The 15,447-nt window shown below is 36.1% G+C and overlaps 1 protein-coding gene across 1 annotated transcript in view; it reads right to left on the reverse strand.

Moving 5' to 3' along the window:
- LOC107598548 (type II inositol 3,4-bisphosphate 4-phosphatase) overlaps positions 1-15,447 on the reverse strand; it is a 164,806-nt gene that overhangs the window by 41,072 nt on the left and 108,287 nt on the right. The window contains exon 9 of the mRNA XM_016289922.1: positions 10,829-10,937. Coding sequence (XP_016145408.1) covers positions 10,829-10,937 — 109 coding nt within the window. The remainder of the gene's footprint in view (positions 1-10,828; positions 10,938-15,447) is intronic.

The following is a 15,447-nucleotide window of genomic DNA, read 5'->3' on the forward strand; positions in this document are numbered from 1 at the left end:
TGTTAATGAGCTCTGCTGACCCCGCCCCTCTCTTCCGAGCTGCTCTCAGAGAGACTGTTTACTTTAGCCGCATTCATTGTGAAACTGGCTAATTAGCACATTATTAGGAAAGGCGATTTGCAAAGATTCATTACAAAACATTATACTCACTTCTTCTGTAGATGAGGCTGGATCACGAATGATTTGCGCGAACATAGATGCGTTTATGTAAATCGGGGGCGCATTCCCTTCAGAAACAATGTAATCCACTGCGTCTTCAGCGGCTCAGATGTCGGGAGTAAATGAGGACTGCTATGTTCATTATTACATCCAACGACAGAACACCTCAATCGCTTAGGAGTCATTCTTCAAACTATCATGGGAGGGGCCTGTCTGTGTGACGTCACACAGACAGGCATCTGAGATCGGCTTGATTTGAGAAAGGGGAAATGATTTAACGAGATAAAAAAAAAACACTGGGTCGATTTTTATCATTATAGGGTGGTTGTGTACACACTGCCAACACATATTTCAGTTTAAACTACTTGTAAAAGTGCATGTAGCATCCTATGACCCCTTTAAGGAGCGGCGGGCTGGGGCGCCACTACTTAGGCTAATGTGCATAGTGGAGGGGGGTCATGTCACCCCTCATCCCTAGTGCCATCAGCATGCCTGATTCTGAGGAAGGCCGAAGGATGAAATGCATCATTATTGAGATGGTCAAAATGTAAATAAAGGCTTTTTAACCTTTTTGGACCAGAAGAAGTGCCTTGAATTCTTCTTTTGTAATAACTACATTCTCATTCTCAAGTATCTGTGTATAGCCTGACGAACACTGCATCATTTCTTTTATTTTTTTGTGATCTGATTTAATACAGAGAATTAAATACAGTCACTATCATTAGTACAGACTGAACCAGTTTGGTCAAAGTTTTAATGGTTAGGTAAAAAAAAGTAAATCTTCTGATTCGTTCAATTAATTGTATTCACAAATAGTCTGTTTTAGAGAATCAATTTGCTCAAAAAGACTAAGGCAAAAAATTTATTTACCAGTTAATTTGAGTCATCATGGAATAGTGCTTACAATTAAAGCCAGTTTGGTTAAATCAAACTGATTTGTTAAAATCAATTCTATGAATTGGTTTAAAAAAGGTTTTGTCAATTAATTGGAGTCATTACTCAAATGTGTTCATAAGAGAGTTTTTTTTTAGCAAATTGATTAATTCAGACAGTTCATTTCAATGAGTTGGTTCAAAAATAGATTCACTTAATAGATGCCAAAAATAGATTCCTTTATCACCGTTTTGAAAAGTCACTGAACTGTCTGTTTTAGCGATTCACTTCGTTTCTCTTTGTGATTCAGTTCATTCGACTGGTTCATTGCGATCAACTGGTTTAAAAACAGATTCACCGAATCATTTGAGTCAACGCTCAACAGTGTTGTTTTAATGAATTGATTCATTCAGACAGCTTGTTTCAATGAATGAATTAAAAATAGATTCACAGATTTGTTCACCACTCAACAGTGATTAGAAAAAAATATTTGAATGATCTGTTTTAGCGATTCAATTCCTTTGGATGGTTCTAAAATAGACTTAAAACATTTGAGCCATCACTCAAAAGTGTTCACAAATTGTAATTAAATTCAATCAAATAGATTCATTCAGAGAGTTAATTTCAATGAACTGGTTCAAAAATAGACGATAATTATAACGATCTGTTTTCAAAATAGTTTCACAGATTAATTTGAATCACTCACAGTAATGCTCCCAGTGTGTCATTTTAATTTTTTGGTGGCACAATAAATATTTTAATATTTATAATGCATAAATATACATTAAAAACATCTAATAAAAAATTATTGAGATCCTCACTGTTTTGTGCCATTTTAGTAATTAACTTGTGTACTTTGCTGCAATACGATAAATTAGTAGTTGTACAGTAATGCGGTGTGTGGCAGCAAATCATCTCTGATACTGATGAAACAAAACATTACCAGCAGTGTCCTAAAATCAAGCAAAGGAAAGGCAGTTTATTAGGAGGTGATTGACAGGAATCACATCCCCATAATGCCACCTGAGACCCGGTGCCACAGCTAATGACTCGTCGGCCGCGCACCTCAGGAGAGCCAGAGCTGATCTCGTCTGAAGAGCTTCTTTATCAACCCAGGTTCAGGAAAACAGCATTTGTGCCGGGATGACTAGCGGTAGAGAGAAGCACCTGACTCATTCATCACAAACCCTCCAGCCACTGCTCCCAATCTCAAACACCAGACACAACCTGTGGAGGTTTTTGCATTTTCATTTACATGTGTGCCTGACTGTCTCTACAGACTCTCCAAGTAGACGGCATACTGAAACTGAGCAAATAGCATTAGCATAGTAATCAGATTCATTTTAGCAAGTCAGTTTGTTCATCTGGTTCATTTTAATTAACCAGTTCAATAGAATGAATCACCAGTCAGTTGATATACAAAAAATGTAATATTTTTTAAATACTATCTAATGTAAAAAAAATAAAATAAAAAAACAGCACTAAACAGCAGTATATTAATTATATAATTACAAATGTTTTTAATATATGTATATATATATATATATATATATATATATATATAAACTAGATATAATATCATATATGATTACAAAATATATCATTTTTATATATAAATTCAGAATTAGAAATTATAATTATAAATATTTTGAATACAAATAAATTAATATACTTCTGTTTAGTGCTGTTTTTGAATGTTGTTTATATTATATATAAAATATATATAAAATATTAGATAGTATTTTAAATATATTGTTAAAACAATTGTTAAAATATTTATATATTACATAATTAAATATATCATATGATTGCAAAATAAATAATATTTTTTATATAAATTATTAAATCATAAATATTATATTAAAATATAAATAGATTTGTATAATTTTTTTAAGTTAGTGTTTCATGTAATATTTTTTTGTACAAACAAATTACATAAATTATAAAGATTATATGATTGTTAAAAACAGCAGTATTTATTTATTGTTCTTATGGATGTCAATAAAATATGGTTTTGTTTAATTTGATTAGTAAATGTAAATTACAAATATATTAAATTTCACACATTTTTGTTTGAGTATTGATAACCTTATTGCTTTTGTGTCAAGCTTATAGCTTGGGCAGCTACAGAGTCAAAGTATCTTCAATTAAAACACGTCGTTAAATTAAATATACTGTCTACTCCTGAGTCTATTAGCAATTAACAGTGTGTTCTTCAAAAGAGTGCATAACTAGCCTAAAATAATCTACACCGCAGCATCACACACACAGCATGGGGGACGTTTGGCCGCAGAACAGCAGGAAATATTTCAAAGGAGCACTACCATTAGCCACATCCTCCATACACCCAGGAAGATCTGTAAGTGTGCTGTCTAGATGTTCACAAACGATCAATGGAAATAAAAAATGATGCTAATGAGAGAAAAGGAAACGCCAAGCCCTTCAGTGCAATCAGGCCACGTCTCTGGTGAATCTCTAATTAAATGTACAAATAGAAAGGCAGAGAGAGAGAGAGATGTGTATGCCACAGGATGAGAGTTAACACCAGGCCAGCCATTACAAACCGCTGCTGGGAGTCTGTAGCTACGTTTCCATCATCCTGTTTTTATGTGAATTTTGAAGTATCTTTAGAAACGAGTGATGAAAACCCCAAATTTCGAAAAAGAAAATCCCTTAATTCGCTCAAATGTTTTTATGCTCACTTGAAGTGCATTTTGACTTGTGCGAAAAAGGGTTAATGTGTATAACAGGAGATGGAAATGCATTTATCGGATAAATTCACCTGACTAACCAGCGGACTGATCTCATTGCACAGCATCTGAAATGTTGTTATGGTCATTCTGAAATGCCCGAGCAAAGTCTGTCAAGTCAACAAAGTATTTCTGTATAATTGCCTCCTAGAACTGACTGCGTTCCCAAACAGCAGGCATCCACCTCCGAAAGCAATGGCCGCATTTATGGTGTTTCGTCTGAGGTGCAAGTAATTTATTATATATGAAAATTATTATATTCAGTGGCTTCTCCTACTTTTGTTAGTGATATTTAGTGCCAGTTTATCAGGAACCCAGCTTGTAATATGGAGAAAGATATCCGTTACATTCATAACACTCATCTAAGCAAACAAAAATAATAACGTTTTGCTAATGTTTCCATCGAGTTAAGAAAATGTTATTTCTGAGCATTCTCTGAAAATGTATTTAATCAAATTCAAAATACAAAAAATGTGTATTCCATTTAGGAAACATTACAGGAATGCTGCATTTGAATATTCTCTGAACATTCTGAAACAAGTAGCAACTTTTAGAAAATGAACATCCAAATAAAGAGTTTCAGAAAAATGTTCCAAGAATTCATAAATAACATTACCAATATTCCACCAATATACAACTTTCCACCAATGTTCCATGATTACATAAATAACATTCCACCGATCTTTTTATGATTAGATAAATAATTTTCCATCAATGTTCCATGAATATTGAACATTCCATTGGTGTTTCACAAATATATCAATAACATTTCATCGATGTTCCTGGAATATGTCAATAACGTTCCACGAATATATCAACAACATTCCATTGATGTTCCAGGAATATATCAATAAGGTGCTATCGATGTTCCACGAATACATCAATAATGTTCCATTGATGTTCCAGGAACAATCAATAACATTACATCAATGTTGCACAAATATATCAATAACGTTTTATCAATGTTCCACGAGTATATCAATAATGTTCCATTAATGTTCCACAAATATATTGATGTTCCTTGAATATATCAATATTGTTCTATTGATGTTCTACGAATATATATATATATATATATATATAAAACTTCCATCAATGTTGCACAAATATATCAATAACGTTTATCAATGTGCCACGAATATATCAACAATATTCCATTGATGTTCCAGGAATATATCAACAACATTCCAATGATGTTCCAGGAATATATCAATAAGGTTCTATCAATGTTCCACGAATATATCAATAATGTTCCATTAATGTTCCACAAATATATTGATGTTCCACAAATATATCAATATTGTTCTGTTGATGTTCTACGAATATTTCAATAACGTTCCATCAATGTTTCAGGAATATATCAATAACATTCCATCGATGTTCTATGAATATATAAATAACGTTCCATGAATTCATGAAAAAAAGTTTCATGAATGTATAAATTATGTTCTTCTGTGAACATTTTAAGAACATTACCCAGATTTGAAAGCTTTGAATGAACATTCTATAATCTAGGCTGGAACAATGTTTGTTCATAACTTTGAGAGAACCTTGCCAGAATGCTAGCCAAAGTTCTGAGAACGTTGCTGGGATGTAGTCAAAGTACACACACTCAAATGCACCCATTCACGCCATCTGGAAGGAGACGATTATCTTTGTGCAGCGAGCAAATCGACTGCTAAACGACAGAACATTCTAGTCATGCCGACATGCTCAAATTAAAAGCAAATAAGATGCTCTTGGACTGTCGTGGAAGTTAAAGAGAAATAACTGCTTGGGCTTGGAGGCGGCCTCAGGGAACCGGAGAAATGGATATTGATTGGCTCTCACACAGCCATTGTAGCCGCATATTACATCGGGCCGAGCGTCCACCCCTGACCTGATAGATCGGTCTGATCGCTCTCCGGCCGCCTTTCCTGCCTCGCTCTTCAGGCAGAAGAAAAGACAGATGGCTCTTTCATTTCGCTCTCAGCGTCTTTTTTTCCCCAGCACCCTTTTTCCTGTGATTCATTAGCAATGGCCAAGAATTGTGTCTGTCCTATTATTTGTCTTCTAATCAAAGAAAATGCTAAAAGGTTGCTTTCCAGTAAGGTCTGGGTGGATGCGTGAATGATTATGTGTGTGCTCAAGAGCTCATCTCTCCTTGTCTGTTAAACCACACAACTACACTTCTGCACTGTTCATTCATTGTGTGTTCATTCATTGTGTTCATGTTGTGTGAATGTCCCTTTTATGTGTGAAGAGATAAAAAACAACCAAAAATGGAAGTATAGTTCACCTCAAAACCTAAATTTTGTCTTCATTTATTCACATTTGTGTCTTTCCAAAACTTTTTCTTTAGTGGAACACAAAAGGAGACATTTTTAAGAATGCATTTGGTTGCTTTTCTCCCCCATGCAACTACAATGAATGAGAACTGGAGCTTTTAAGCCTTAAAATAGACTTGAAAGCACCATAAAAGTATCTAAAAAATAGTTCACAAGACTTGTACACTATATTCCAAACCTCTTGAAGTAACTTTGTGTGAGAAAGAAACCAAATTTAAGTGAAATTCACCTATCTGCCTGTCACCGCTCCGCTTAGCTGAATAGTGAATGATTCATTCTTTTTGAATCAGATCTTTCCGATAAAACAAAAGATTCAGTTCAAAACCCAGTCAGAATGATTCACACACGAATTGGACTGATCTGGATTATGATTTTAGCAGTTTCTCACAAAAAGCTACGACTTCAGTCAACTTGGACCGTGGTGCACAAGTCATATAAATACTTTACTGAATTTTTTTAGTGATTTCGTGGCCTTTGAAGCAGTCCTCATTTATTGCAATTGCATGTAAAAGTTCAGCTAAGTGCAATCTTCAAAACACCTTCAATTGTGATCCACAGACGAAAAAGTCACACAGGTCTGGAATGACATAAGGAAGAGCAAATGATAACCATTTTAAACTTCCTCTTTTACAAGCATCTTTAACTTTATATGCAAATTTAATACAGCACTGATTTAATAGAATTTTTTTTTTTTTAAAACAACTATAGAAGGACTTGCTAGCTAGTGAGGCATAAAAAAGGCAAATCTGAGCATGAAGTAAAACATTAGCCAAGTCAAAAAGGAAACAAAATGAGGTCCGTATCAGGCTGGATTAATGTGCAGCGCGAACGCTCTTTCAGAAATTGATTTCTCTCCGGTAGAAACAGCAAATGTCCTTGCCTCGTATCAGTGGCGCTGATAAATCTTCCCAGCACTGGAGGCTGGAAACTTTTTGAAAAGATTTCTTTGTACTAGTATTCCTCTGTCAGTCTGGCTCAGTAACATATAAACCCAGGCACTGTAAAGAAAATAATTGGACTTTGCTTGGTTTTTAATAAGTCTGTTCTCAGAGGGTTGAGAGAAGAACATCTCAAATGATATAAAACGGACACATTCACACGACCGGCTTCGCGTCGACAAAATCACCCCCTAAGACTCGACTGCATCCACAAAAGCCAGCTGTGATCATTCACAAAATACAAAAATAGAACTGAACAAGAGAAACTTGTGAAGCTCTTTACTGATGGAAATCACAGGAGGGATGAGATGACATGACATGCTTTTCCTTCTTCTTCAGAGAACCGAGAATAGAAAACACTCGTAGTTGAAATGTTAGGTGTGACGGCAAGGACAGATGAACTGCTTCAATGACTGCCAGGCTGCTAGAGTCAAGACACAGGCTTTCTAATTAAACATCTCTGTGAGGACAAACCGAACAGAAGATGGAGGAGGAGGAGTGCGAGATGGACGACTGAGGCAGAAAGAGACGGTCACAATTCATTTGAGAGCAACAAACACGTCAGGAGAGACTCCAGAGTCGTGCCAACAGGATCCAACTGGGAAAATGTGAGACTCTGAAGTTATTAAAGTCATTAAGGACTCTAGAGAGAGAAACAACAGGACCACTGTTACTATGTATTCCACCAACAATTTGGAGCTAAACTTGTGGCTGAAAGTGAACACTTATTACTCTTCATGACAGTACAATCATTGCACATTCAGACTTGCAAAGTGGTTTTAGCCCAAATTATGATATATTTTAAGCAAGACTGCTGCTAAAAAAGCTCAAAAGACTAGATAAAGGCAATGTACTGTATCAACCACCTAGAACATCTGAGCAACTGCACAGCAACACACACATAAAATCTCCCAGAACACATTTGTATTCACCCAGGACACCCAAACAACCACCTAGACCACCTCAGCAACCACACCTTAGAATCCATAGAGCAACATGTTAACAACCAACAGTACTGGATAGAATACCTACAAGCTGATTTCAAATTACATGGCAAAAATTGTAGTTAGTAATTTAATCATTACATTGCACATTTTAGGTAATGTAATCTGACTACTTTTAGATTACTTCTGATCTAACTTGTTCATCACATTGATTTAAATAGGATATTCTTGTACCATATTGATATAAAAATACAAAGAAAAAGAAAATATATTCAATTTGCTGTTATTAACAACAGGAAGTTCAATAAACATAACTGGGGTTTGTGAAGGAACTGCAGGGGATTTATGAGTTCAATGAAAAGCTAATAATGAATTAAATCATAAAAATGTAAAATTAAAATAAATCATTATAAAATAACAGCAATCAGAAAATAAAACGGTTGCTAAAAAGATTAAATATGCATAAATCATAAAAATTCATGTATATTTATAATAATTACAAAATAAAATGTTTTAACTAAACACTTCAGAATCCACACAGAACACATTTTTAACCTAGTAACACCCTAGAAACCCCTCAGAAAAGGTTAAGAAAAGGTTACATAGCAACACAATACTGCATGATCGCATATAGCAACACACTGAAAACCACTCAGAATGTCTTAAAGGGGTGGTTCACTGGCTTTTTTCTAGGCTTGATTGTTTATGGGGTGCAGTCTAACATGTGTTAATGCTTTATTTTTCACATAATTTACCTTTATTCCACACCGCTCTGTCCCTTCTCTGAGAAAGCATGGATCATTTCCTTCTTTTATGAAGCCCCTCCCTCAGAAATAGGCGATGGGCTCTGATTGGTTAGCTAGTCCAGTGTGTTGTGATTGGCTAAACCGCCTCTAGTGTGCGTCTAGTGCACGTCCCGCTTTTTTCTGTTTGTTGTTGCCTCATACTTTTAGATACGCTGTTATTTGTAAATGTTACTGCTTATGTTAGCTTTTAATATACTGTTTTATCCAGATTAAAGCGTTAATACAGTACGGCAACTGCACGCGCATCCATGTTTAATGCTTCTCATAGCTATGTGAAAATAAGTGTATAATTGTAACAGTTTATTGTTGGAGCTGAGCTGAATGAGAGAGAGAGAGAGAGATGCAGAGCGTGTGCAGAGCAGGGGAACGCGAGGAACAGTATTAAGAACCACTGCTTTAGAACATTGATTTTGAAACTTATGAATCCATTAGAATCGTTAGAAGACAGAATCGTGATTCATATATGAACAGATTTTTCCGTGCACCCAGTTTTCTCTTCCTCTTCTCTAAAGCAGCGCAGCATGGCCTCGCCACCTTTGCTGCCTTTTCCCGAGGGCGGGGTTTATCTGGGATTGTGATGTCACGAACCCAGGAAGTAACTTGTTGTAGTCCCTACCAGCCGTTTTTGTAGGCATTAAACTGCCAGAATTTTAAAAGACGATATCTCCGTTTACATTGAACTTTCAGCATCGTAACTTTGCAGATATTGGTTATGCGCAAACAGCAACATTACACACTAACTAACGTTAAAAAAGTGAAATCGCAATGAACCACCCCTTTAAGAAACACCTAGCAACACTCTAGCAACCACATACACCACCCTTAGAATCCGCATTGCAACATGTTAACAGTAACACGCACATGCAAACATCCAAAACATTTTCTTCTATCCTGCAACAGCCTAGCAACAATATAGCAACAAGCTATAAAAACAACAATTTAAGGGTGAGAAAATTATTCAGTTTTGATACAGTTGATGACAAGCGGAGTGATGCAAATGGTAAAATGGTTGGGGTGCTTTTGTCACTAGAATATTGCACTGCTGGAAAAGGCTCCCAGCCAATCAGATTCGAGGACCAGAATATAACTAACTAAATAAATATACTATTCCCCTCTAGAATGTGGTTCTTATTTCCTGAAAGTTAGTAATTGTGTAGGATATGGCCGTAAGTTTTCTCTACTTCTATAGTGTTGTGTGTATGAACATGAAATCCCGGACAAACTGTAAATCCAGACTTCATTCCGTATCGATGTGGCAGAAATTCACAGCTCTGTCGGGTTCACGGATCAGTGTTCGCGCTCGCTTTTCAACTGGAATCAAAGCTTGGGGAATAGTGAAATAAAAAAATCCTCCATCATTCATTGAAACCAACTGGATTTGACTGGATTAACAGATTGATCAATTTAAAGAGTCTTAATGAGGGAAAATATTTAGGCCTAAAGCAAAAACATTAACAACATTGACTTCAGAAAGATAAAAATGTGCATGCGGATTAGAGTTCAGCTTCCGAATGATGCAACCTTCGCACAGTTCCCTAGAAATAAGTCTAAACGTGCTACAGCTCACGCGGCTTATTTCTCTCCAGCGAAATAATCAATTTACACGTTCATTTGCCTCAGTGCACGATATTGAGACTCGCCGCCATCAATATGTACCACATTTATGTTGTTTTCATAGCGCTTTGTAGCTTGACAGTCTGTGGTCTCAAAATAAGGTTCTTCAAAATCAATTTTTAGTTTTAGACATGGATGACAAGGATTGAATGAATTTATAATATTTCATTAAATGAAAAAACTCCTCGGTGGTGTCATGTTGACAGATTAATCTTGTATAAAATCGTATCCATGCAAATGACAGAAGTGACATATTTTGCGAACTTCTCTATTTTCCATCTCTACAGAAGGATGGTGGTGAGTGTCTGATGCACAAACGGAGGCTTTCATGGTTTCATATACAGCTGTCAGAAAATCATTCTCCATCACCAGAGCAAAGTAATCAGAAGAGACACGTGTGAACATGTGGAGACTGACCTCTTCTTCTCGGATTCGTATTTGCTGAGCAGTTTCTGCAAGCCTCCGTTCTTGAAGCCTTGCGAATGGGCTGCCGGAGCTCCTACTGTGACCACATCATAGAAGGAATCTGCGGAGGAAACATCGACAAACATCCTTCAACAGGCCTCACAAATCACAAACAAGCCCACAGTACACGGTTTGCGTCTATATTTCGTCTCGTTTTATGTGCTTCCTGTTGCTTTGTGAATACATCCAAACAGCCTGTTCCACCTCCAGCTCTCTGAGGAACTGTGATACGTCTATTAAACAGGATTCAGTGTGGAACGACATGCTGTTTAGATGCATGTAAACATACGCAACGTGTTTCAAGTAAGGGAAGCACCTGAGCAACAGAATTAATACTACTGAATATTTCCAGTGATAATGTAGAAAAGACAGAAAAAACATGAACTAGACAACAGCATATACATAAACTTCATAAAAAGTTTGCATTTAAAAGCCAAATTTCCTCACGATGCTGGACACTGCTCTGGCCGCTTCGTTCCTCCGCTAATGACGACGAGGTTTTTGTGTGACGACTTCCATCCCACCTTCGCACTCTCGCCGCTCCCCGGCCACTTCCGGAGGATCTAATTTGGCTGTTTCACAACAGTGCACCCACACGATGAATACAGTGGCATATATACGGGTCAGGATCATCCGTCACGCATGGCCCAATTTGGAGGCGATTTGTGCAGGTTCTTGCAGTCTCTATAAATGGAGGCTCTGATCCAAGGGGCTCAGGAACCTGTGTCTCTCTGTGGCAGAGATGAATTGTTTGCAGAGGCTAAGAAATGTTTTAAGTAGGGCTGTCAATTTAACAAGGTAATTTAGTGCGATTTTAATTTTACACTGTGGGAAAAATATATTAACAATTAGGCCGATTAAAGCGATAATCCACCCAAAACGAAAATTATGTCATCATTTACTCATGTTGTTTCAAGTCTGTAGGACTTGTGTGAACATTAAATAAGATAATTTGAAGAATGTTGGTGATCAAACAGTTTCGGTTCTCAATGACTTCTATTGTATGGACAAAAACACATGGAAGTCAATGGGAACCGAAGCTGTTTGGTCACCAACATTTTTAAAAAACATGTTTTGCATTCAATAGAAGAAAGCAAGTCTGGTTTGGAAAAGTTTTCACAGTGATGCCATAACAGAACCATTGTTGGTTCCCACACTTTCAGTGAAAAGTAACAGAACCATTCTCAACAGAACCATAACAGAACCATTGTTGGTTCCCACACTTTCAGTGAAAAGTAACAGAACCATTCTCAACAGAACCATAACAGAACCATTGTTGGTTCCCACACTTTCAGTGAAAAGTAACAGAACCATTCTCAACAGAACCATAACAGAACCATTGTTGGTTCCCACACTTTCAGTGAAAAGTAACAGAACCATTCTCAACAGAACCATAACAGAACCATTGTTGGTTCCCACACTTTCAGTGAAAAGTAACAGAACCATTCTCAACAGAACCATAACAGAACCATTGTTGGTTCCCTCACTTTCAGTGAAAAGTTCCTAAAGGATTACTTCACATCTACAATAAAAATTTCACACATTCAGATGTCAAATCCTGTCTTACAGTTCTCATTGAATATCCTACACTCTTAAAAATAAAGGTTCTTTATTGGCATTGATGGTCCCACAAAGAATCTTTAACATCCATAGAACCTTTCCATTCCACAAAAGGCTCTTTATAGTGGAAAAAGGGTCTTCAGATGATTAAAATGTTCTTCACACTAAGAAAATACTGGTTCTTTTAAAGGATTAGTTCACTGACACAAAAATGTCCTGATAATTTATCTCCCCCATGTCATTGAAGATGTTCATGTCTTTCTTTCTTCAGTAGAAAAGAAATTAAGGTTTTTAAGGAAAACATTCCAGGACTGTTCTCCATATAGTGGACTTCAGTGAAAACCAACAGGTTGAAGGTCCAAATTGCAGTTTCAATGCAGCTTCAAAAGGCTCTACACGATCCCAGCTGACTTATCTAGAGAAACGATCAGTCATTTTCTAAAAAATATAAGCATTTCTATACTTTTTATCCACAAATGTTTGCTCATCTTGCACTAGCTCTGCGATGTGCGACTTCACGCATTACGTAATCATGTTGGAAAGGTCACGCCTTGCTAGTTCTTCATCTGTGTACTTCGGTTCAAAAAGGTAGGGTAGGGCAAAAAACTCAAACTTCAAAATCGTCCAATTATGTTGTTTTACCTTTTTTGTAAAGGGCGTTTGACTTTCCTTGCACTTTCGCTTATCACCTAATGCGTGAAGTCCAGCTAGTGCAAGATGAGCATTAAAAAGTATAAATACATATAAATGAAAAGTATATACATTTTCATTTTTTAGAAAATGACTGATCGCTTTGCTAGATAAGACCCTTAAGGTCTCTGCACACGGAGCCTGAAATTTTCGTATGCGTTTTTTCGTATTCGTTATCCTAAAAATTCGTCATGCACAGAAACCTGCACACTGAGTCCGATGCGAAAAAATTTGCAAAACAGCACTAAATGGAGTCTTCAAGCAGTGAGGATGATTTTGTTGTCTCCTCGCTTCTTAAAAACAGAAAAAGAGAGTAAATATTGGGTCCATCCAATACTGAGATATAGAGAGGAAGGAGAGTTCCCCCTCAGGAGCAGCGGGATTATCCCGGGACGATTCAAAGTTTACTTCAGGATGTCAGTGGCTCAGTTTGATGCTTTGCTAGCGATACTAGAGCCACATATTAAAAAGAAGACCACCAATTTCTGTGAACTCAGTGGGCAAGGATCATTACAGTGCTTTGTGCTGTGAGATGAAGTGGATGAACTTGACAATCGCCATTCTGGATTTTGGCGTTTGCTTGTACGGTGGCTCTGAACTATCAAAACACCTCTCAAAATGCTTGCTACGGATGCGGAAAATGGAAAAAAATCTAACCCGATCCGAATTTTTTTTATGACGGACGAAAATTTCGGAGGCAGTGTGTTAACGTGATTGACATAACGTGCGGTCGTATTTATTTTTTAACATGCGGAAATTTCGGATGAAATTTTCGGACTCAGTGTGCAATGACCTTCATTCCTCGGCTGGGATCGTGTAGAACCCTTTGAAGCTGCAATGAAACTGAAATTTGGACCTTCAATCTACTGATCCCAAAAGAAGTCCACTATATGGAGAAAAATCCTGGAATGTTTTCCTCAAAAATCTTAATTTCTTTTCGGCTGAAGAAAAAAAGACATGAACATCTTGGATGACATGGGGATGAGTAAACTATCAGGAATTTTTTATTCTGGCAGTCAACTAATCCTTTAAAAGAACCATTATTTTCTTAGTGTGAAGAACATTTTAATCATCTAAAGACCCTTTTTCCACTATAAAGAGCCTTTTGTGGAATGGTAAGGTTCTATGGATGTTTAAGGTTATTCATGGAACCATCAATGCAGACGAAGAACCTTTATTTTTAAGAGTGTAAGATATTCAATGAGACATGTAAGACAGGATTTGACATCTGAATGTGTGAATAGGTTTAGAAAGATTAGAAAACACTTCCATATTTCTAAAAAAAAAAACAACATCACAAAATATTGGACATGTTATGGGACTTAAGAGCAGCTGCAAGTGGCTTGTCACCACCAGGCAAAAAGAAAACAGAAACATCCGTGGCATTTTACTAGTAACAAGCAAAGGCAGTCTGTAGAGTGCTGTCCACTACTGTCACCTCAAGACTTCTGTCTGAGGCTATAAACAAATGCGTCTTCTAGGAAATTGTGTTTACGCAGCGTCCTTAAAGACAGAGCGCCATTAACAACATGAACTCAGAGACGATGCCTGGCTTTTAAACTCATTCTGTCATTCAGCTGTTCTGTACCAGACTCTCTGTCATGATGTAGAATTTCTTCTGTACATGAATATAATCATTTTAGCATCAGCAATTAATTGTTTTTTTCTTTAAAATCCCAAAAAGAAATTATGTATATAAAATATTCTATTATATATTGCTAATTTATCTACACTATCGTTCAAAAGTTTGGGGTCTTTTCTATTAAAAAAATTATACAACATATATATATATATATATACACACACACACATACATTTAATAACAATAACAATAATAATACTTGGATTCAATTTTACATTAATGCAATTAAATTGATCAAAGGTGACAGTAAAGGCTTTTACATGATTACAAAAATGTTCTATTCCAATTAAATGCTGTTCTTTTTAATTTCATGTTCATTAAAGAATCCTAAAAAAGTAATATAAATATAAAAAATATATATAAATATATTATTTAAAAAGTATACAAAAATATTAAGCATCACAACTGTTTTCAACATAGATATCAGAAATGTTAGAATAATCAAAAATATTGGAATGATTTCTGAAGGATCATGTGCCACTGAAGACTGGAGTAATGATGCTGAAAATTCAGCTTTGATCACAGCAATAAATTACATTCTACATTATATTAAAATATATATATAATATTTCACAATATTACAGTTTTTTCTGTATTTTGCAGTCTGTAGAGTGCTGTCCACTACTGTCACCTCAAGACTTCTGTCTGAGGCTATAAACAAATGCGTCTTCTAGGAAAT

This window comes from Sinocyclocheilus grahami, unplaced genomic scaffold (assembly GCF_001515645.1).
Source record: "Sinocyclocheilus grahami isolate Dianchi unplaced genomic scaffold, SAMN03320097.WGS_v1.1 scaffold252.1, whole genome shotgun sequence".
Taxonomy (NCBI): domain Eukaryota; kingdom Metazoa; phylum Chordata; class Actinopteri; order Cypriniformes; family Cyprinidae; genus Sinocyclocheilus; species Sinocyclocheilus grahami.